The sequence below is a fragment of the Molothrus ater genome, chromosome 3 (genome assembly GCF_012460135.2).
Source record: "Molothrus ater isolate BHLD 08-10-18 breed brown headed cowbird chromosome 3, BPBGC_Mater_1.1, whole genome shotgun sequence".
In the NCBI taxonomy this organism is placed as follows: domain Eukaryota; kingdom Metazoa; phylum Chordata; class Aves; order Passeriformes; family Icteridae; genus Molothrus; species Molothrus ater.
In genome coordinates, this window is record NC_050480.2 from 19,553,318 (window position 1) to 19,575,175 (window position 21,858).

Consider the following 21,858-nt stretch of genomic DNA (forward strand, 5'->3'; position numbering starts at 1 on the left):
CCAGAGCCAAGAAGAGACAGAAGCTTTCATAACAGCCTTTTAAAAGTAACTTAATTCCTACTTCTGTGAGTTTTATTATTTTCCATCCTAAGACTTCTAAGTATGTGCACTGTACTTCCCATCTGTGCAGGAACACACAGATGTGACTGACTAATCCTTGAATACCAAGAGAAGTATTCTGGGTGAAAACAGACATTTTCTGCATACAGGGATTGCTACTTGCCCATTAGCTTTGTGGATGCATGCAGGGCACCTCCATGAGAATTAATCTCTAGGATTCACTGCCTGGGGAAATCCAGATGGCAGAAAACCTGACAAGCAGATTCATAACCACGCATTCCCAGCATAAATACGATGGGGTGCTCTCTGCTCCAGCTCAGGCTCTGAGGTGGGAACAGGGTCCTGCTGCTGCTGCAGCGCCAGGGGCCTGGAACAAGGGGCCACAGCCCTGGCTCACCATGCCAAGCAGCCCCAGACTGCCTTCCTGGAGTCAGTGCAAACAAGGGCTGTAAGAAAACACAAAGTCCCTTTCTGATGTGGTTTGGAAAAGGGAGCCAAGTACAGACTGAGGAAAGCTTAGCTGAAAAGGTGCAGTTTTGCATTTCTTCTTTCATTTTAAGGGGTAGATCTGTAAGGTCAGAGGACCACACAAAGAAAATCAGGCAGAAAAACAAAATATTTATATTCTGCTTGCTTATTTTTTCAATTTACCCTGCACATCTGTCTCTAGCTGTTCCTAAAAGAGTCCTTTAGAATAACGTCCCTTCTGCATCAGTGGGATATATGCTACTACTAAACTGCCACTGAACTAAATCAGAAAGCTCTTAGAGGGCAATTAGAAGATGTGCACATGTTCAAGGACTATCTCAGTGAACCACAAGAGAGCTCTGATTCTCCCCAGAAGGCTTCTGCCTTCTGCCCCTCTTCTGAGAAAGACAAGGGGACAAAGGAACAACCATTCCTTGAAACTGCAGGTATGAGAGGAATTTCAAAAACCCTCATCAAGAAGAGCTCCACAACAAAGCAAAACACTAGGCAACCTGAAACTTGGTTTGGAGGAGAAAAAAAAAACCCTAATAATTAAATGTTGCTTATGCAAGATGAAAAACCACACTGTTCCTTCTGGGCACAACAGCCCTGGCAAGCCCAGCATGTATGTCACAAGACAGGAAGCAAAGCTCATGCACAGAGGAGGAGCGGCAGCTGCTCATGCCAGCTCCACCGGCAATCTCCTCTGCAAGGCTCACTCTCCAAGGCTTTTCATGCTGGAGTCAGAGATCTGACTAAGTCTTCAGCCCTTACAGAAGACAGCTGCCTCTCCCACTTCCACTGAAAGGAGGATCTTCCTGACTGTCCCCTTTTACCTCCCACGCTTGTACCATGTTCGCCACTAGACAACTCTATCTGCATTCTCAATACATTAATACACAGCCCTGAAGCTCCTCCATGACCACTGGGGCACCAATGTCTCCTATCCGTACCTCTTCACCTCCATCTGCAAATATTTTCTTCTTTCTAATCTCTAGGATTCATACAGTAACTTTTAGAATGCTTTCTATAGCACTGTTCTATAATACACCATAGAATCACAGAATATCTCAAATTGGAAGGGACCCAAAAGCATCTTGGGTCCCTTGTCTCTGATTTCTCCCTGCTTTTGTTCTTCCTGCTAAACACTGCATCCTTACCTCATGTGCTGTGATGGACATGAGTTGCAGCAACATTTAGGGACTCTCATGCTCCTGGCAGAAGAGCTCCTGCCAAGGAACCCATGCAGTTCAGACTGCCCACCACAGAGTTGTAATACCCCCATACAAGGTTTTAGGAGAGCTGCATACAAGATTGCAAGAAACAAACATGACCAAAAGGAAATGATCCAGAGACAGCTTGCCTCTCTACAAGCAAAGGAACAAAGTAACATACCTAAAATATGCCTGGCACAAACACACAGGGCATGCTGCCTTTGGCTTGCCTGTTACTTGGAGGAGAAAAGATCTAATCCTACAATAACCTGAACTCATTACTCACCTAACACTTCACTTAGTTTGCTCCACCCAGCCTAAAAAAGAAACTGCCTCACTCACCAGCCATATATTTATCCAGGGACCGAAGTACCTGCCCTGGATGCAGGTGTCAGTCATTTCCATGGGCACAGGCTTGCTGGAGTCAGGCTCTTTCAAGTAAGCCCCAGCTGTTTCTCATCACAAGGCAAAATCCCAGCCAAGCAAAGGCCCTTTCTTCCATACCTCTGCTGAACTCTTTGTGTCCCATGTTCCTCAAACACAGAAAGGCAATGAACTGAGCTCAGGCAACCACTGCTGTATTCTTTTCAGGTGGCTGACTAACAGCTCTCAAAAGTAGAACAACAGAAAGCCCAGAGATGCTATCAACTCCTTTTAGGGTGTCTGAGCAGTGAGGTCAAGCCAGAATATACAATTGTTTCAGCAGGCTGCTGTGGCAGCTTCACTGGGACTCATAGAGTATTTCTCTGGGATGGTTGTTCTATACAGGCGACACCAGTGATTCTCAGTAGAGGTTCTTAGCTTTAACTTTTAACAAATAACACATTATCTGCTCAACTTTTCTGCCATCCTGTTCTTGGAAAGGATGGCAGTCAGGTTGCAGCTGCCAGTGACCACCTGTGGACCTGAACCACATTCAAATGGGAATTAACTTTTCCTACATTTAAACAACTAAACAGAACAATGCACTTTTCCAGCTGTCAGCCTCCAAGACTGGCTTTTACTATCACTTCAGCGAGGCCGTGAACCCAAAGTGCCCCCTCTCTCTGCTTCAAGTTTGTCTTCCACTTGACCAGACCAGGCAGGAAAAGCTGAACATTCAAAGTGAGGGAGAAGACTCAAATTTGCACCCACTGGATCCAACCTACACAGCAAATGCAGGCAGTAAGAACAAAGCTAAAGAAGGTCTCCATACACCTTTACAAGGTGATATTCTATCCATCAGGGTTTTTAGCAAAACATGTCACAGGTTGCTGGAACAACCGCAAGTTTTACTCAGTATAAAACTTCTGGGAGCTGGGCCCCTTTTAGTTGCTGTGTTTCCCAGTGAGGAGAACTATGCTTTAGATGAAATATGCTCTAGACACTTTTTGCACAAATGCACAGACTCTGTGTTAAATGAGGTTAAAGGCTCCGAAGTCCTTAAAGATTAAATGACATAAATCTTGTCAACACTCAGGAGTGAGTCATGGTGCATTTTCTTACTCACTCCACAATCCCTGAAGTGTCCACTCCCTCGCCTCAACCCCCGGACTACTATACAGAAGCCAGGTTTGAAACTCCTTAGCTTTGCAATTCAGTTTTAATTCAATTTCTACAAGGAAGTCTTAAAAAGCTTCTCCTGAATACGGGCCAGAGAGAGGAATTTGACCTCTGTGTAAACTACAGTTCAGGTCAGGTGTTGGGAGACAGAGATCTTGGGAATAACTTTTTTGATGTCTGGTCTCTCACTTTTTTTTATATGCTGTGAAACATAGAATCACAGAATCACAAAGGTTGGAAAAGACCTCCAAGATCATGGAGTCCAACCTCTGATCAAACACCACCATGTCAAATGGACCATGGCACTAAGTGCCATGTCCAGTCATTTCTTGAACTCTTCCAGGGATGGTGACTCCACTACCTCCCTGGGCAGCCTGTTCCAATACTTGACCACTCTTTCAGTGAAGGAATTCTTCCTGATGTCCAACCCAAACCTCCCATGCTGCAGCTCAAGACCATTTCCTCTTGTCCTGTTGCTGGTTGCACAGGAGAAGCTAATATCCACCAGGCTACACCCTCCTTTCAGGGAGTTGTAGAGTGATAAGGTCACCCTGGAGCCTCCTTTTCTCCAGGCTAAACAGCCCCACATCCTCCAGCCACTCCTCATAAGACTCCCTCTCTAAACCCTTGCCCAGCTTTTTTGCCCTTCTCGGGACATGTTCCAGCACCTCCTTGCAGTGAGGGGCCCAAAACTGGACAGAATTTGAGATGCAAGCCCACCAGGGCTGAATAGAGAAGGGAAAATCACTATGCTGGTCCTGCTGGCCACACTATTGCTGATACAAGCCAAGAGGTCACTGGCCCTCTGAGCCACCTGGGCACACTGCTGGCTCAAAACTCTGGAGTCCTGAGGCTTTACTGCTAGAAAAACTTTGCACATTTCAGCTTCACATGCTTTCAAGTGAAGTCCTTTCTAGGGAAGGCACTGCAGTGAGAGGCTCCTTTGCAGAGAGGGGACCCAAGTGCTCGTCCCCAGGTTTGCTCTGCCTGCTGGATGGGTTTGCAGCAGCAAGGCGGGGAGCTGAGGCATGGGAGGTGCCTCCATACCTGGTACAGCTCTATCCGCTGCTCCGAGACGCGCGCCTTGGTGTTCTGCAGGCGGAAGACCCTGAACTCGGCCTTCACCAGGTTGGAGGCGTTCTTCTCCATGGCCGACACATCAAACCGGACGATTCGGAAGTAAAGGCTGTAATAGCTCGGCGGGATGGCATCTGCAAGAAAGCAGTGGGGTTTATTCCTTTTCTTGGTGACAAAAACCACTGTTCCTTCAAACATTTTAATACAACACAGCCTCAGACAGGGAAATACCTAAAGTGCAGTTCAGTTTCCAATGGTCAATTTAGTACTATTAACAATTTAATAAAAATTAAGAAAATCTACTGCACGTGTTTTTTATATAACTGCCATATTAACAGAGATTAACAACTACTTTCAACTCTACTTCAGGTCATGCATTTAAACCTCCCCTTTTTCAACCTACGGGTTGAAAATCCTGAATACTTTTGAACTGAGGAAAAAACATAGCAGTTGGTACATGGTAAATGCCTTCAGGCTTACAGAGAGTTCACAGGGATCTGCTAAGACAACAAATAACAGCAGCTCATCTGATCTATATGTTTTCTGAAACCCACTTCCCCTCAGAATATTGAGTATGAATTAGCCAGCTTCAGATTTTATTCCATATCTAGTTATTAAAGGATATTTTTGGAACAAAATAGTCATTCTAATTATAGTGATGAGGGCTGGAAGAAAAGAGGAAGGAAAAACAAGGGGAAAAGGCAAGCAGAGAGTAGACACTATGAACAGGATTACATGAATTTTGACCCCTTGAAAGCAGTAAAAGCCATAAACATAACACCCCTTACTATAAATTTGGTAAAAACAGGAAAAAAAAACCTGAAAAATGGGTTCAAGTCTTCAGCAGCAGTGCCAGACATCTCAGTCTAGGTTTCAAAACAGTGTTTCTGCTTCCCAGTGGTAAACCCCGACCAAAGGTAAGCAGCAAGGCAGTTTTGCACAAACCAGGTGACCCTAAGGCATTCAGTCATCATCTGAGGCCCTTTCACACTGTCCAGAGCAACAGCACCAGGAGAAGTTTGCCTGCAGCAGTCCTGCCTGACACCCAAACTCGCTGCAGAGACAGAAGACAGTGGAAGGAGACAAGCTCACACTCCCCAGAGGGGAGATGAAATTACTGTAAGGCCTGATAAAAATCTCAGTTCAAATGAAGAGAACAGTTTCTTATTTTCTTACAGTGTGAAAACTGAAGTGGATAAATTAGAAAACAAAAGAAAAGGAAAATTACATTTGGGGGCTGGGAAAGCATTTTCAGCTGAGGAAGCACATGTGTTCTCACAGTTACATGTTTAATAACCCACCTGTTGTAGCTCTTTGAGGAAGTTCAAACTGACTATTTAATAAATGTAGCTATGAGAAAATCTTTGATGATAAGAAATAATCTCAGCCTCAACTGTAGATGCATTGTGAGAAATGACAAGTTCTCAAAGCACTTCAAAAAAATCCTCTGAAAGTGTACTTCCCAAAGCAGACCCTCAGTATGATCAAACAGGTACAACTATGAAGAAGAAACTCCAGACTTCCTTATGATTCCACTTAATTAAAAAAAAAAAAAAAAAAGGTTCTCAGATTTTCACATCTGCAGTGCTTGAAAATAATCCCCCAGGCATCATAATCACTATTCTTGGCTACCATGCTCATTGACAGGAAACTGCCACAATCTTACAGTGAGAACTCAAAGGCAAACAGATGCAAATTACTCCTACACCAAAGCTGCTCCTCTCTTCCATCAGCAACACATCAGTGCCAGAGTCTCTCAAAACACCAAAGGAAGGGATTGTGAGAAACACTTAACTGTATGCCACTATGACCTTGATATATTTTGCACATTCTTATAAAAGCTACTTGGTTCAGAGATTACATCCTTCTTTAAGAGAGAAATAGTATCTTCAGTTTATTTTTCCTGCTGTAGGAAACTCCAAGACTACTACTTGCTTTTCAGCCAAACCTAATCCTACTAGGAATATAATTTGGCACAATAATATGTATATATAAGATTGATGCTTCCAGGATGAGTTGTAAGTTGTCCTTCCTTGTCATTTGTCTGAGGCATCAACCTACCATTTCGTTCACTGTGGACAAGCCAAACTAGCAGCCCTTCACTTGCCCTGGCACAGACAAACCCTGTCCATCTTGACTTTATTTCAGATTGAAAAGCCCTATTTAACTGTCAGCTTGGTTTATATTTAGCTTCTTATTCCTAGAACCTTCTTGTGCTATATTTGTAGGCCTTCTTTACAGTTTCTTTGTTTTAGATGCTGTATATTACAAACCTCTGAATATGTATCTGAGTGGATATTCCTGAGCCATTCCTGCATATACATTTTTTCTCTCCCTCATTTATAAAGAAGACAGAGAATGAATACTCTTTTAGTGTGCCTGTTTTTGTGTGGCATATGTGCATTTGTATAAATTACAAATGAGTATTTACCTTCCACTGGAAGGCAGGCATGGGAAACCCTCTATGAGTAAGCAGGAATTCTTGTCTTACAGAAGTTTCATCTCTCTTGTAAGATAGTTTTACATCTTTATATATAAAACCTCACATAAGAAATTTGATTTGTTTATCATTCATGACAGTATCCACAGGAAGTCAATTGAGGAAAAGGCATTATTCATGGAGAGATGAAAAAAAGAAGGAATGGCTGACTGCACAATTGGGGTTTATTTGAAAATTAATCAACATGAAGACTGAGAAATGAGACTTGCAACTCTCTTTAAAGGAACGCTAAGAACCCCGTGGAGTCTACAGGCTTTTGGATTGGCCTTTAAGTGATCTCAGATGCTGCAATTTATCTCTCTTTGTGACTCCACCTTAACCTGACAGTTTTATCAATTCAGATTCAGTTGGATACCTCTGCACTCCCCTCTGGTTTTGGCCCCATGACTTCAGCAGACACCAGGATGACTCTGACCAAGCTAGTCTGCAGTCACAGTTACCCTGCTGCAGACTAGACAGACTAGACTCCTGAAGTATTCTTTGAACTATTATCATTAATGAGTGTATATATTAAATCAATATATTTCCTGTAGCTAGGAAAACATAGATTTCTTTTGTTTTGGTGGGAGAGAGAATATTAAACGCAATGAAAGGTTCCGTTTTCATCATTTTTAAATTAGTCATTAAATCAACCCTCAAAAAAACCTGAAGACTTCCAGCTGTAACAATCACAATCACCACAGCTGAGACGAGTTACACAACATAGCTGGAGATGGTGAAGGCAGCATCCATCCTCCTTCTCCCTTTAGGCTGCTAAACACCGAGCATCACAAGTATCACAAGTTTACTCTTTTTCTTTCTGTCTTTTTTTTTTCCTGTCTTGAACAAGCTGAAACTTCATCAGCTGCTTTACACGGGACAGTCCGAACTGCCAGGTTGAAATGTACTCTGGTATGTGAGTGATTAAGTGCATAAGGACACTGTGGTTTCTGTGCCTCTTACAGACTTTGTTCAATATCCAGCATCCTCCAGGCTTCTGTGCCAGCAGCCTGGACAGAAAGCAGCCCTGCTCTGACAAAGCAGAAAAACACCAATGGGAGGGTGCAGGAGACCCATCCCAACACAGTCTGCAGTATTGCTCCAGGCTGAACACTGTCCATGGGAGAGACTGGACACATTTTCTGACCAACCATCCAAAAAAGCACACAGGCCCCCAGGAGCACCTGGGACGAAAGCAAGGTGCAGTCAAGCACCCTGAAACTGAAAGCAGGGATAGGAAGTTTGTTTCACGCTGAAGATATTCCCCAAACCAGGAATAACCTGCATAAAAGGATGACACTTCTGCCTTGTGCAGTTGTGTTTGATGAAGTGAGCCCTGCATTTCCACAGCTTTCCTCACAAGTACTGCATGTACTGACATTTCAGGAGAAACAAAACACTCTGTTTGACACAGCTCTTCTGAGAGTTGAGCTTTCGTTCTGGCGAGGAAAAAGACCTAAATTCAATTGTATCCAAATGAGGCTTTTTTTTTCCCCTCTGAATTTTCATTTCTGCTATTGAAACAAAAAGAAATCAATTACATGCACAGCCCAAGTTAAGAAATGTAAACAACTTTTCTTGTTGGAAGAGGCCAGACAGGCCGCCTTCACACATACACCCACACTGGAAAGGCTGAGAGCTTCAATCTAATCCTTCCATCAAGGGCTTGTAATAAATGCTCCAAAGATTTATTTTTATTCTCTTTTGTGTTTATTAAACTTTGGAGGGTTTCTTTTCCTTTTCTTTCTGGTGCTTTGCCCATTCTTTATTATGGCAGCTACAAAACACGGAGTGCCCTTTTCTTCTCGCTCTCCTTTTTTTCCCCCTCCTCATCTTTCTAACTGCAGTACATGAATGACCGTGTAGTAGGCTTTGAAGCAGCACATGCAAATATTTATAAGAGTAGCTTGATTGTTATTAAATGCAGTTGTTATGCTTTCCATGCTCTGGCAAGCTTCCCTAACCTCTCTAACTATTAGGACCATTTAGGCTGTTTAGATTTCAGCTCACTGATAGCAAATTCAATGGGTTTTTTCCTAACAAGCAGCATAACGTGACATCGTTTCTCCCTCTGTGTGAATTTCTCTCCCTGCTCAGCTTTGGGGTCCCTGCCAGGAGCTGGGTCAGGCTGCCTCCAAAGACATGCAGACAGGGTAAGTGAAGCAGCATGCGCTGGAAGGATGAACATCTTGTCAGCTCTGACAGCACATCTTTCCAGCAGGATCCCATCCTTCCTGTCAGGCACACTTCAGTCACAAATCCTCTCCTCTTTTCCAGGGAAAGTGTCTCCAAGAAATTAGAAGCTTGTTTAATGCATCTGGGCTCCCAAAGCCCATAATAATCACTCTGCTCACCCCTCCTGAGCCTGATGTGACTGCAAAATCCTGCTGGAAACTGCCTCTGCAATCAAAGGGGACCAAATAATGGAAGCCACAGGTCATATCCAGGAACTGGGACTGGTCCTCAAGGGTAAATCAGTCATACATCACCTTCCCATTAGCTCTGAACCTCTGTCCCACTATGACATTAAGCTATGAGCACATCCATTAGCTGATCAGTGCTCTTGGATGGAGCACTTGTGCCACTCTTCCTCAGGCATCACTTCCAGGCTCCTGCAGCAAGACTTCCAAGTCAGACAGTACAGAAGTAGTGTAAGAGACTTAACTCCAGTATTCCAGTTTTTATCTACCAAGTTGTCTCTGAGGTATTACCTTTATCTGTCATCAACCATTTGCTACTGAGGAAGGACTGTGCACTGAAAGTCAGGAACAAACCCACTGGGAACACAGTAGGTTGAGAAAGAGTAACTACCTAATTACCAGATTTTGGGACACATTTTTCACTGTTGAACCACTTGCTATTCCCTTTCTGAAACACATTTAATATCTATGACAATATATGAAAAGTATATATGAAAATATATGAAAACAATCCCAGGACATACCAGGTTGAAAAATAGGCACAATGAGGCAAAGAGGGAATTTTTGGAGGACGCATTTATGAAATTATGTGCTCCTTACTTAAAATCTGACAAGAGCCTTCTGGTTCTGCAGCTACTTCCTCATTGCTTCACCAAGCCTGACTCAAAAGATGACTAGCCAAAGCAATGACTTCAACAGCAAACAGATCAGCTAGCCAGGTTTCCAGCTACCCGAATAATTCATTCCCTCAAGGTACTCCTACTGCTCTGGAGTTTGATGGACTCTGACACTTTTACACAACTGTCTTTTGTACTTTTAAATTCTGTAATGGTGAAAAACATCCTGCAGTTGTCTTTGGGTCAAAATACAACTGGCACAGAAAGGATTCTGAGACATGGTAATTATCCCCTGAAGAATCATAGGATTAAGTTTAGGTTTCAAATTCTCACAAAGACAAGAAGTAAAACAAACTCCAGTAATTGTTAGTGGTGTAGCAAAGCTGCTGCATAGAATTCTTGTACAAAACAGGTTTAAGTCCTGGCTTTGTGGGTCACCATAAAGATGCAAAGAGAAGGCCATCTTATTACATGCTCCCTTAATTTCTGTCACTTCTTCCCTATTAGCACATTGGAGCTGGATGTGAGTCTTACATTACAGTGGGCAACAAACCTTGCCTAGAAAAGCTACTATTGCTGTTTTGCTGTTTTAAGGCTGTAACAATTCAACACATTTAATTTTTTTTTTGTAGTTGTTTTCCCTGGGCTGGGTCAAATCGTGTTGCAAGTTTAACCTCAACTGTGTTTAAATGCTGCAGCTGAAACTGACTGCTTTGGATGTTATTTGGGTATGCAGACCATCGTAAGAAGAGCTGTAATTTTGCTACATCACTGAATTGTCTGCTTTAAGTGAATCTTATCAGCCAGAAAGCCCTCATTGAGATCCTTTTTTCCACTGGACTTTCTCTCTCTGCCACACTTTCCCAATTATTTTCAAGTTACTAGTCTTTGTACACTCAGTCCAAAACAGCACTTAGTATGAAAAAGTCCATACTACTCACACCAGCTAGAAAGAAAGAAGAGAAAATGTCTATCCTGAACAATCAGTGATGGCTTCTTCTCTCCTCCCTCTCTTTCCATAAGGAAATAAAAACCCAGGCCAACATCACACACGTTTGTTTACCTCCTATGAGTGCAACCCCAAGAGTCTGGGCTACAACAGATGCCCCAAATGGATCCCTTTTGGAAAACATTCCCAGCTATTCCATCACCCAAAAGGCAAAGGAGAGTCAAATTTAATACCAAAGAGAAAAGTTGCAGGAGCATTCTGCTGTATCTGAGATGACCAAAAGCGTCAGACAAAGTCTCCAGAATCCTGGGAATGACAGGGAGGAGCTGCTGCCTCACACACTCCTGATGCAAGGGGAGGGAGAGTTCAGGTGGGTGCAGCCTGCCACAGAAAAGAAAACTGTTCCCCATCACTGCTCATTGCAGGGAAGATTAGAAAATCTGAATGTGTTTCAGCAATGGGAGAAAAATACTTAAGGAAAACATACATAGTCCTTCCAGACAAGCTACACAATTTACTTTGGAGGAAATCAGTTGTTTGTGTGAGATGTCTGGAGCAAAAAGGTGACACCTGTGGAATACACAGGAAGACATCTGGAACTAAGGGCTACAGACTGCATGTATGAGTTTACATCTCCAGAAGTATGGTAAGGTAAATCAGTACAGAGATTGCAAAAAAACTTGCAACTACTTTACCACCCCAGAGCAGTCCTGGGGCAAATACAAGACACTATCCTGGTCCTTTACAGTCTCCTATTCTGAGAGTGTGTTCTGTTGTGTGAATTCCTTTAGGAAAGTTCACTTTACTTACACAACTGTGAAGAAAGCAAAGGCTGCCCAGAAGATCACTTCTGCTATAAAACAAAATTCTCTGAGCATTAACTTCTAGAAGAATCTGAATAAAAACTGAGCCTCTTGAATCAACTGCCTGGATCCAAACTTCTGAAGCTGGAGGAGAATCAAAAACTTGTTGAAATCACTGAAACTCTGGCTAAGATGAAAGAGGAAACTGTCTAGTCCCTCTCAGGAACACAAAACCAGAACTCCAACCCAGGCATATTTGATGTGACCACTCCCAAATACTCCTGTTTCTTAAAAAGGAGCATGGAATACCTCCTAGGGGACAGACTCTCTGGACACAAAGCAGCACACAGGCCCCAGGCCTGGTATTTCTTTTCCCTATTTGCAAAAGCAAGAGTAGATGGAAACAGGTAAACCAGCACCTCACATGACAGCACCTGCACAGTGCTCAACAGACACTTTTTGCCCCTGCCTTTATGACTGCTTGAATGTGAATTTCCTGAAGAGAAATTCCACCATATGAAGTCACTAGACCCTCCTCTCTCTGCCTGCCTTCAAAGCCTTCCAGGCTGTTGGCTCATTTTCCCTCGTCCATGCTGAAACACAGGGGCTGGGTAATGTGAACAACTCTGAAACATCACTTGAGCACTGTTCTCAGGTCTAAAGTTTGAGCCATTTGAGCAATGCATCATTGGGGCAACTTACTTACTTGGGATTATTCTGGAGAGTGGCAAATGCTGAGCTTTCCATTCCAGACCATCATTCACATATATAAACCTCCAGGCATTTTAGGAAGTCTGAAAGGTCTGACCTCAATTCTCCTCTTCTTAAAGTCCTCTTTACACATCACCTGTCAGCTGGCAAAGCAGCCAGAGAGGGAATGTAAACACAAACCCTACTGCTATCTTTGTTTCTCAACAAAGAAATCTTAATCTTGTGGCAGGTTAAAACATATAGGGTAAAGGTACAGCAAAACCACTCTCTCTCACACATGAACCCCCTCTAATCTCACTGCTGTGCATGCAACACTGCAATTTTCGTAGTGAGACAGAAAAACATATCTTCAGATGTGTCCCTCACTCCTGTGCTGGGTGCCAGCACAGCAAGCTCATGACCATTCTCAGGAGAAGCAGATCCTTTTCTGCAGGCAAGGTGCACGACAAGCTAACAGGAAAGCTGCTGTGTCTGTCAAGAGGCATTAGAACAACTTACAAAGATGCCAAAGCCTCTCCAAAACCTGAGTAAAGTTTTGGTCCCAGTGAAGTCACCGACCAAACATTCCCAACACTTTCAAAAGGGCCAGGAATTTACCCCTGCAACTGCAAGCACAGAGAACATTTTCAGCACAAGGAAACTGTCTCCAGCCTCTCTGTGAATTTATCTGCCAACAAAAGGCCCTTCAGCTTTCAGCAGTTATTTTGTGAACATTCAGGGAAGAAGAACTCCTTTCAAATCCCCATCAAGATCCTTTGAATGAAATCCCAGGTTATCATGTATCACCACTGAAATCAAATATGTAAATAGATGTGTGTTTTGTTTGGAAATGTCTCAGGTATGTACTTCGCTATTCTACTTACACTGGAATGTAAGAAAAATACTCCTAGTGTCTTTCATCTCTCTCCATGAAAGGCTGCTCCTCTTTCAGCTAGCAATCATAAGGAAGAATTGCAAGTACAATTGCCTATCTCATCTTAAAAAAAAAAAAAAAAAGGTGGGGCAAAAATTAAAAGCTCACCAGGGAACGCAAACCTTTCTCACAGCAGACTAAGACTTGAGTTGCTGGCACAGTTCAGCTGAGGTTTTATGGCTGCAATGACCTCAGCAAGTGAAAACAGAGCAAACCAACCTGCTGCTCACAGGACTGACCAGCAGTCTTCCCTGTAACAGAGACCTTTTTTCCCTTCCATTTCCCAAACTCCTTCTGCTTGCATGCTACTGAAGTGGTACCTTCTGTAACAAGAGACCTCTCTGCTGGCAGGCTGAAGAGGCAGACATGATCACAAGTCCAGCTGCACTGCTGTGTATCCCACTGCTTTACACACACATTGGGATGCTGACTGCAGTGCCTGAAACCCCCTAGCAGCCATCAGTGCTCCAACCTCCACCCCCAAACCCGAGTCACCTTGAATAGTTTTTATCTCAGAAAAACATTTTGCCTTCTCAAGAGCAGATTAGGTGTAAGGTTAGATTTATGTGTGTGTGTTTGAGAAAGTCTATATATGTTTATTATTTTTTTAAATCCTTCCTCTTCCTGACACCCTTCTGATGAATTTCACTTGCACTCACAGCCCATCCAGCAGGATTCAAACTGGCTTCACCATGTTACTACTGTTCCATTTTACTAATGAACTATATTTAAAAAATATGCTTTGTTCAGACATACTTTTATTGAATCCCTCAAATTCACACAGAATATTATTTCTGTTATAAATCTATCTTCCCTGTCAGTCTATGAGGAGAGCCTGGCATGCCTGCACCCAGCTCTTCACACTCTGCATCTCTCCCTCCTCTCAGCTCCAGGGTTTCCACAGGCATGAGGCCAAAGGCAGCAGCATCCTGCTGCCCTGGGGACCTGCCATCCATGGTAAGGTAAGAAAGCTGCACTCCCTCAGCAGTGCCCAAGGCAGAGAAGCCAAGCAGCCTGCAGCCATGGGACATTGGTCCTACGGGGCCAGCCAGAGCAGGTGCCCCCAGAGCTGGGGACCAGGGTGGTCTTTTGGGGCTAACCTCTCTAAGGAGATGGACTCAGTACCTCCTTTAAGGCGAGCTGTGGTCACCCATCTGTCTGTCTGTCTGTCTGTAAAATCAGGCTGCTGCGCTCTGACAGCAAACACGCTCCTCACAGGCTCCGACCTGCGCCTTTAGTGCTGGATGACTTGAGCTGCCTTTTAAGCCCATGAATGCCATCTCCATTTTAATCCTCTGCGTAGAATGGCTCCTAATCACAAGCTTTGTTACGAAATCCACGGGGATAGCAGGAAATCTCTTGGATATGTCCTCAGGATTTTATTATGCCAGGGCAATGCAACTATACAAAAATCTACTTTACAAAAATGAACTGCTGCAGAACAAAGCTGCACTGGAGAGAAAAAAACAGAACTGGAAAACATTCTGAATTATTTAAAGAACTAAGAAAACTTTTCCCAAATCCAATTTTCTCCAACAGTGTCACAACAACCACAAAGCCGTCATACATGACAAACTCAGTAGTGTTGAAATCAAGGAAATGGCAGCAAAAAGACATTCTCAGGCTATTTCACAATTCAGTTTAAGCTGCTGTGTTTATGTGCCTTTTTACCTTAGCACAGAATAATCCAAATATCACTTCTCTTGATCAAGTCCAACGTTTTATTTCTCCTCTTATACATCTGCAGGGCAATTCAATCAGCTGGAATTCAATCTAAGTGATATAAGTGGTAAAACCAGTTTGCCTAGTGCCAAACAGTTTGAATATTTAGCACAGTAGCAGGGTAAGAAGCCCACCACTCTGCTTCAGAGAAAGAGCACAGGCATAGGCTTCCTTCTAAACAGAATCTTCTCAAATTCACCCTGTGAGCTTTTTATGCAGCTACGTACTTAAAGGATTTCCTGCCTCAGAGCCCATAGCAGTGAGGGAGCACAGGTTGAACCCAGTCCTTGTGATGCTCCTCAGACTGAGGAGAGCCTACAGGATCAAATCCTCCATGCAGCTCACATTTGTAACGTGATTTTTGTTACTGCTTTCACAACCTACCCAGCCTGTGTTTTGAAAGGCCTCCCCTAGCAGGAGCAGGAGTAGATAATAGCTTTCCTGCCTCTGCTGTTGGTAGCCTTGGCAGTCTGTACTCCTCATGAGAGAGGTGAAAATGAGCATCCACCTTTTGCAGAGATTGCTCATTCCACTCTTCTCAGGCTGGCCTGTGGACAGTCACCTCCTACTAACACTCTCCAGGCCTCCCAGCTTGGATTACATTCCAGGCTACATAGAGTCATCCAGTCTCCCCAGATTTTTTTTTGGTTTCAACATGGGAAGAGAGTATAGTTTCAACTGACAGAAGTTGGTCAAGGCAGATCCCTTGCACAGAGATGAAATTAAACAGTGCATCCCACAGAAGCCAGCAGGACAGCAGTCTTTGCTCAGTCACAGATGACTACTGAGTAAGAGTATACCATAAACCAAGTCGTACTAAGCTACTTTTCCTTTTATGATGGACATAGAAAGAGCAGTGTCCCTTTGCCAAAGGTCTGGAGCACCAAGTCCTGTTACCTGTGGCTGCAGGTTGCATGTAAGGCAATGTACCTTTGAAATTGTGAACTCTCCTTTTCCTCCTCTTATCTGTATATTTATGCAGCCCCACAATTACAGTTTTTAGGTGCACATCTGTCATTCATCACAGTTGGTGGTAGCTCTTTTACTTTTGCTGCCTTATCTCACTTGGAGCTCTCCCACCATTTCATTCGTTTAAACCACTCAGGCATTTTCCCTCTTCAATTAGTCCCTTAAAACTTTCCTTCCTCTTTAAGCTTATGATTATTCTTTCATTAGTGTATTTTGTGGTGCTCTCTAAGAAGAACAAAACAAAATAAACCTCTTTCCCCCCAAAATTACACTGTCCTGTTCTGAATAACTTGTAAGAAAAAAGAGCCAAGGCACAGACTGATAATGAAGGTAACACCATCAGGTTTCACCCTCTTCTGGAAGAGAAAGAGACTAAAATTGAATATACAGCCATAAACCATAGGAAATCAAATAGGTCTCTGCAAATGAAAGTTGCCTGTGAAAATAGTTTCCAGGTTTATGGTTTTAATTACTACATAAATGAATGGAAAACAGGATTAAGGAATTTGTACAATTGTTAGACACCATATTTGGAATCACAGCCTTTTTTTTTTCAGCTACAATACCATGAAGGCATAATCCAATAAAGTCCAAGTGAACTAGATCCAATTTCTCCTTGATACTTAGCTTGGTAGACAAAAGTCTGAAATAATTCTCCAGCAGCACTCCTGTGGGACTGCAACATGCAATATCAGAGTGATTTTGCAAAGCTTCCTCACTTATACTCAGGCTTTGGATTTTATGATTTGCACCCATTAAAAACGTCTATGACTTCCAGTTTTTCAGCTTTGCTCATTTACTAACTCTGTTTCTAAACAAGATTTCAAGCACCAATTGAACCATGGACCACGACCCCCTCTACAGAGGTCATCTGAATTGATAAAGTCATCTGGGAATCAATCAAAACATGCAGAGGAGCAGACGTGTTGGAACCACTCTTGTGCCTTTTGAAGAATCCATTCATATTTGCAAACACAAAAGCTTGGTGCCTTTCATTCACAGCTACAGTAAGCCTTTCCTTTTTCCTTCCTTCCTTCCTTGTTTTCCTTTTACATGTTGATTTTAGCATGGACAAACTGCCCATGAGTGACTGCTCTTTACACATCTTCACGTAAGTCAATTACCTAGGGAGAATTTAGCACACTGTACCAGTTCAGTCAAGCTTTTCTTCTATAAGCCTAAAATCCCCCTAAGGCCATTCTCCTTCACAGGCTTGCTGCTCTTCATCTCCAGCTGAAATGAAGCTCAGTAAATATTACACTTGCAAGGTAACAGGTCTGGAATGTGAAGCATCTAGAGCTCAGCAGAGTCTCTTCTTGGAGTCTCATGCATACCTTGTTGCCTAGTGCCAAACAGTATTTGACTGGCCTTATTCAATTCAAATAAAGATATTGCTTCCCATGACTGTACAAACCTCTTAAAAAACAAAACCAAGTTAAGAGAAATGCCCTCTAAGAAATGCCACTAAGCGAAGATAAGAATGCTAGATGCCTTTTTGGAGTCCCTGAAAAGAGCAGCGTCTCAAAGAGACCTTTCCATCTGGAATATATACTTACATTTTTGTTATCATCATTCACAAATTACGGAAAAGAGAAAGAAGATAATGGCTGGGGTCTCATGCTTTGTCCTACAGGATCTTTGCCTGTCACATGAACTGCACAACAGCAAGGACCAACATGGGCAAACTTCTGTCATTCTGTAACTGAGTTTACAGAATAGCACTGAGAGTCAGTTGCTATTTAAGTATAAGAACAGTCACAAAACAACAACTAAGTCACAATCCTCCTTATAATCAAGCCTTATTGATTGGCACCATGTAGCACATATTGGCATGGATAAAATCTAAGCATTTCTCACCTTCTAACCTAGGGCTGTGTCCATACAGACTCAGTCTTAACTAATGCTAACTTCCAAGTGCTCTGTTCAGAACTGTAAGACCCTCTAAGGCTGGAAGAGCTCTTCTGAATTTAACATTTGCTTCTACTAATTTACTGTATGTATTAGATGCTTTGTGTCAGCACAAGTTAGAAAGAGATAGCATTCCCAGCTTTTCTCCCATGGGAATGCAATGGCTCGCCAACCCAACAGGTACAAGCTCTGAATGGTATAACTTGACTAATTTACAAGGTTATGCCTTGCTAACCTAATTCTCAGAAGCCTTGGGCCAAAATGCCTCTCAAAATTTGAAACAGAAACAAACAAAATGAATCTGAAAAGACACCAATATTCATCACAGATGTTTATGCAAGAACTTCTGACTAGTAGCAAGGTGTACAATGGAAGACCACAGGTTCTCAGACCCTCTTGTTCCAACTTGATCTTTTTTTTAATCCAATGCTGGAAACGTTCTAGGTACTTATGACTAAAAATGTTTTATTCCAACAGTCTACTTTTTAAGGAAACCCACCTCTTTCCAGTCTGATCTTAACTTTGGCCTCCAGTTTCTACTGGTCCAAGCACAGGAAGACTGAGTAAACAATGGCCTTTCTGAGCACATGAGAGCCCCCCCATATCACTCCTGAACAGTGATACAATTAAAAAAAAATCTTAAAAATTTAAAAAATGTATTGCCAGAAAAGCAAGAAAAAAAAGGAAACAAAAAAGAAGGAAAAAAAAGAGATGAAAAAAAGAATTTTTTTTCCTGAATAATTTCAAGTTAACATAGTAAGGTGTCCTAGACAGTTTTCTAAGTCTTAAAACCATCCCATTTCAAATGTTAGTTTATGTAAATCTGGAAAGTTGCCTTGTCTGGAGTAAAATCACATACAGATTGAAAAAGGATTAAGGTTTTTTTTGTTACAATATATGCAGTTTTTATACTTTAACCTTCTAGTGTCTGAGATGAAAGAAAAATGGGAGAGTTGGGAATAAGGAGAAGGGGTATGGTTCACTGCAATGGCTGCTGCAGGTATGGACTCTCTTTTTGCATTGCACAAGGTAATGCAGGGCATTACAGACACGAAAAATGTCATTTTATAGCGTGGCTCCTCCTTGTGACAGGTTAACACACAAGGAAATGGCAGAAGTTCGTATCATAGTGGGCACTCAGCTCTTGTCTGTGCTATTCTTGTCTGTGAGTGTTCAGGTTACAAGGCTAGACTGGCTTTCCTGTGTCCAAATAAAACAGCCAGATTGATCCAGTTGGATTTTCCAAAGGGCAAGATAAACGTCTTTCCTCGAAATACTACAAATATCAATCATTCCAAGTGCCGCCACCTGCCTGAGATCCATCTGCAGAGAACTGGCTTTTGGACAGGCATCACCACGAAGGAGTTCCTGATTCCTTTGTCCTTGGTGAGCTTTCTCACACCCTGGAGGAGACCCCATGATAACAGAACTGTGGTGCAGGAGAGCTGGGCACCTGAGGTACCAGAGTGACAGGGGCAGGGACACACACCTCCAGCAGGTACCACCAGGACAACGGAACTACACGCCAGCTCAACAACAGATTGCTTATTGCCTCCTATTTTAACGACAGGTTTTGCTCAATTTATTCAACTCTCTCCCTCCACCTGAAGTTGCACCTATTTTCTTTTAAATTGTTATGGTAATACCCCCCAAAATTTGCTTTACATTGGCAAGCAACTTTAGTTTCTGCTCTTTTGGGCGCGCATAAATGTTTGAGGCAAAACTCTCTAGAGAAAGAGGCGTGCATACAAACAGACACACTTATATGCACACGAAGAAACAAAAAATATAAAAGAATATGTTTCAGACTAACAAAATTACATCCAACTAAATATTAGAAAAAGATGTTCTGACCATTTATGATTCAGAAGAATCCAAAACTAACGCAGACTCCAGACAGAGATCACATTCAGTGAAAGAGCTCCACAAATTGCATCATACAACACCATGACTGCGATAATGAATACGGATAACAACTACAGGGTCAGCGTCTGCATTTCTTAAGGATCAAAACAGACTAGGAATGCCTCAGCAGCTTCTTGGAATAAGCTAAAGAACGATTTGAAAACACTTTAGTTCAAAGGAGCATGAAAACCATGCAAGTTTTAAATTTTCTGCTCTACATGCATTATTAGTCATACTTCCTACTGGTGGGACAGCACAGGTTACTCAGCTGACCTGTGCAGAAGCAGGGCTCCAGAAATAAGTCTTTACTGCTCCAGACATATGACACTGACACAAATTACATATGATACTTAAGTTTAAGGATCATATTCAGAGGGAACAAGCCCTGGAAAATAGCTGTGAAACAGGGAACTGTCGGAAGAGTTTGCTATTGAGTTGGGTGTTTTGTCTGAAGTACTGGTTGCATACTCTGGAGGCAGAGTTGTCCTCAACACTGATACAAAAGAACAGGTGACAGTGAAATATCACACCTATCTATACAAAACATAGAATGCTTCAGGACTATTCTAGCTCTCCTCAATCCAAGGCTGACTCTCTAACAAAAGAAAAAGCTCCACATTTCAGAGGTGAAACTTCAGAAGGAATTTGTCTTCAAAATGCACATAAATTACATCAATAATGAGGTGACACCTTTGTCCTGGCTCTGTACTCTTGATACACAGGTACTACCAGCACTTGAGGATCACAGATACAAATGAGAAGTACGGGACACCAGCTAACCACCCAACAGTCACATCAAGCAACAATAACCAGTTTTTTGCCATTTTCAAATTTACACAATAGGTTATTTTACATAAACAAAAGTATTACTAGAATGCACAAAATAATCATAAATATTAAAATCACTGCAAAAAAAAACTTAAAAAATTATTCAACTGAAAGGACATGTCAAGACAAGGGTTGATGGTGTACTGCAGATAAACAAGCTCTCAGGGCATCACTGCAGCAAAAGTAATGTGCTCTCAGACTGAAAGGAAAAGTAAGGTCTATTACTACAGAAATTAACTGGGATCACACACACACACAAAATATTTCCTTTTAGTACCGCACATCTCTTTCCAGTAGGACAGAGTCAAAATGGAGAGAAGTCAGAGCTAAGCAAGGAGGTCCAATAGCTCCAGGGTGTAATGAAAGGAAACAAAGACTGAATAGTTCATTTTGGAAATAAGTTATGAAAGTGCTAATCTAAGGATTAGGTGAATAGCACCTACGTATGATAAACCACATCACCAGTTAATCTGTGGCACCACTTGCCTAAAGCACTGCAAATACATAATGCCTCCTTCTTCCTTGCCAGCTACCCCAAGGGTGGAGGGAAGGGCACCTGGATACAGCAAGGGAGCCACTGAGACTTGAAGCAAAAAGGAGAGAGGAAATGTAAAAAAGGATAAACTCGTGCAAAGTAACATAATCCATGGCATCAAGTACAGGCCACTGGAAAAAAATAATGCTTGAAAATCTCTGTTAATTAGAAGAGATGAAATACCACTGTCCTGGAGACCAGGGCAGAGTACTGTGCTAGCATGAAACTTGAGTAGTCCCTACCCAAAGAACAAAAGCCCAAAGAATGTAGAAAATTATTTTTCTCGTAAATATCAATTTTATGTCTGGGATAGCAAACCTTGCCAACATTGTACACTGAGTCAGAAAGATGATACAGCCTTATTTTGATTTCTTGAAAAGAGTAAGAAAAAGTTACTTCTTAATTCATTCAGTTATTTTAAAAGAGAGGCCAAAGAAAAAATGCTTGGAAGTTGTTTTCTCCATTCTTTTCATAGCTTCCATTTTTTTGAAAGGGCATCAAACCCTAATTCCATCTAAAAAAAGGAGTTAATAATAATGTGAGATGAGGAGAGTCACAGCTGAGCTCTATTCTTCTCAACTGATAGCCTCCTGTAGGCACTTGAGTAAAAGATACTACAGAATACTACTGCGCATACTACAGATACTACTCATCATTTCTCAGGTTGGTTTGGAAAACAAAAATAGGTATGATCGTGACACTGTTCAAATTTGACAAGTGACTTTAACATACAACCAG

General features: G+C 42.2%; 1 protein-coding gene across 2 annotated transcripts in view; it reads right to left on the reverse strand.

Annotated features, from left to right (window-relative positions):
• Positions 1-21,858, reverse strand: part of TGFB2 (transforming growth factor beta 2) — a 60,836-nt gene that overhangs the window by 18,501 nt on the left and 20,477 nt on the right. For both annotated transcript variants that reach the window (XM_036380658.2, XM_054514357.1), the window contains exon 2: positions 4,332-4,495. In XM_036380658.2, the coding sequence (XP_036236551.1) occupies positions 4,332-4,495 (164 nt within the window). The remainder of the gene's footprint in view (positions 1-4,331; positions 4,496-21,858) is intronic.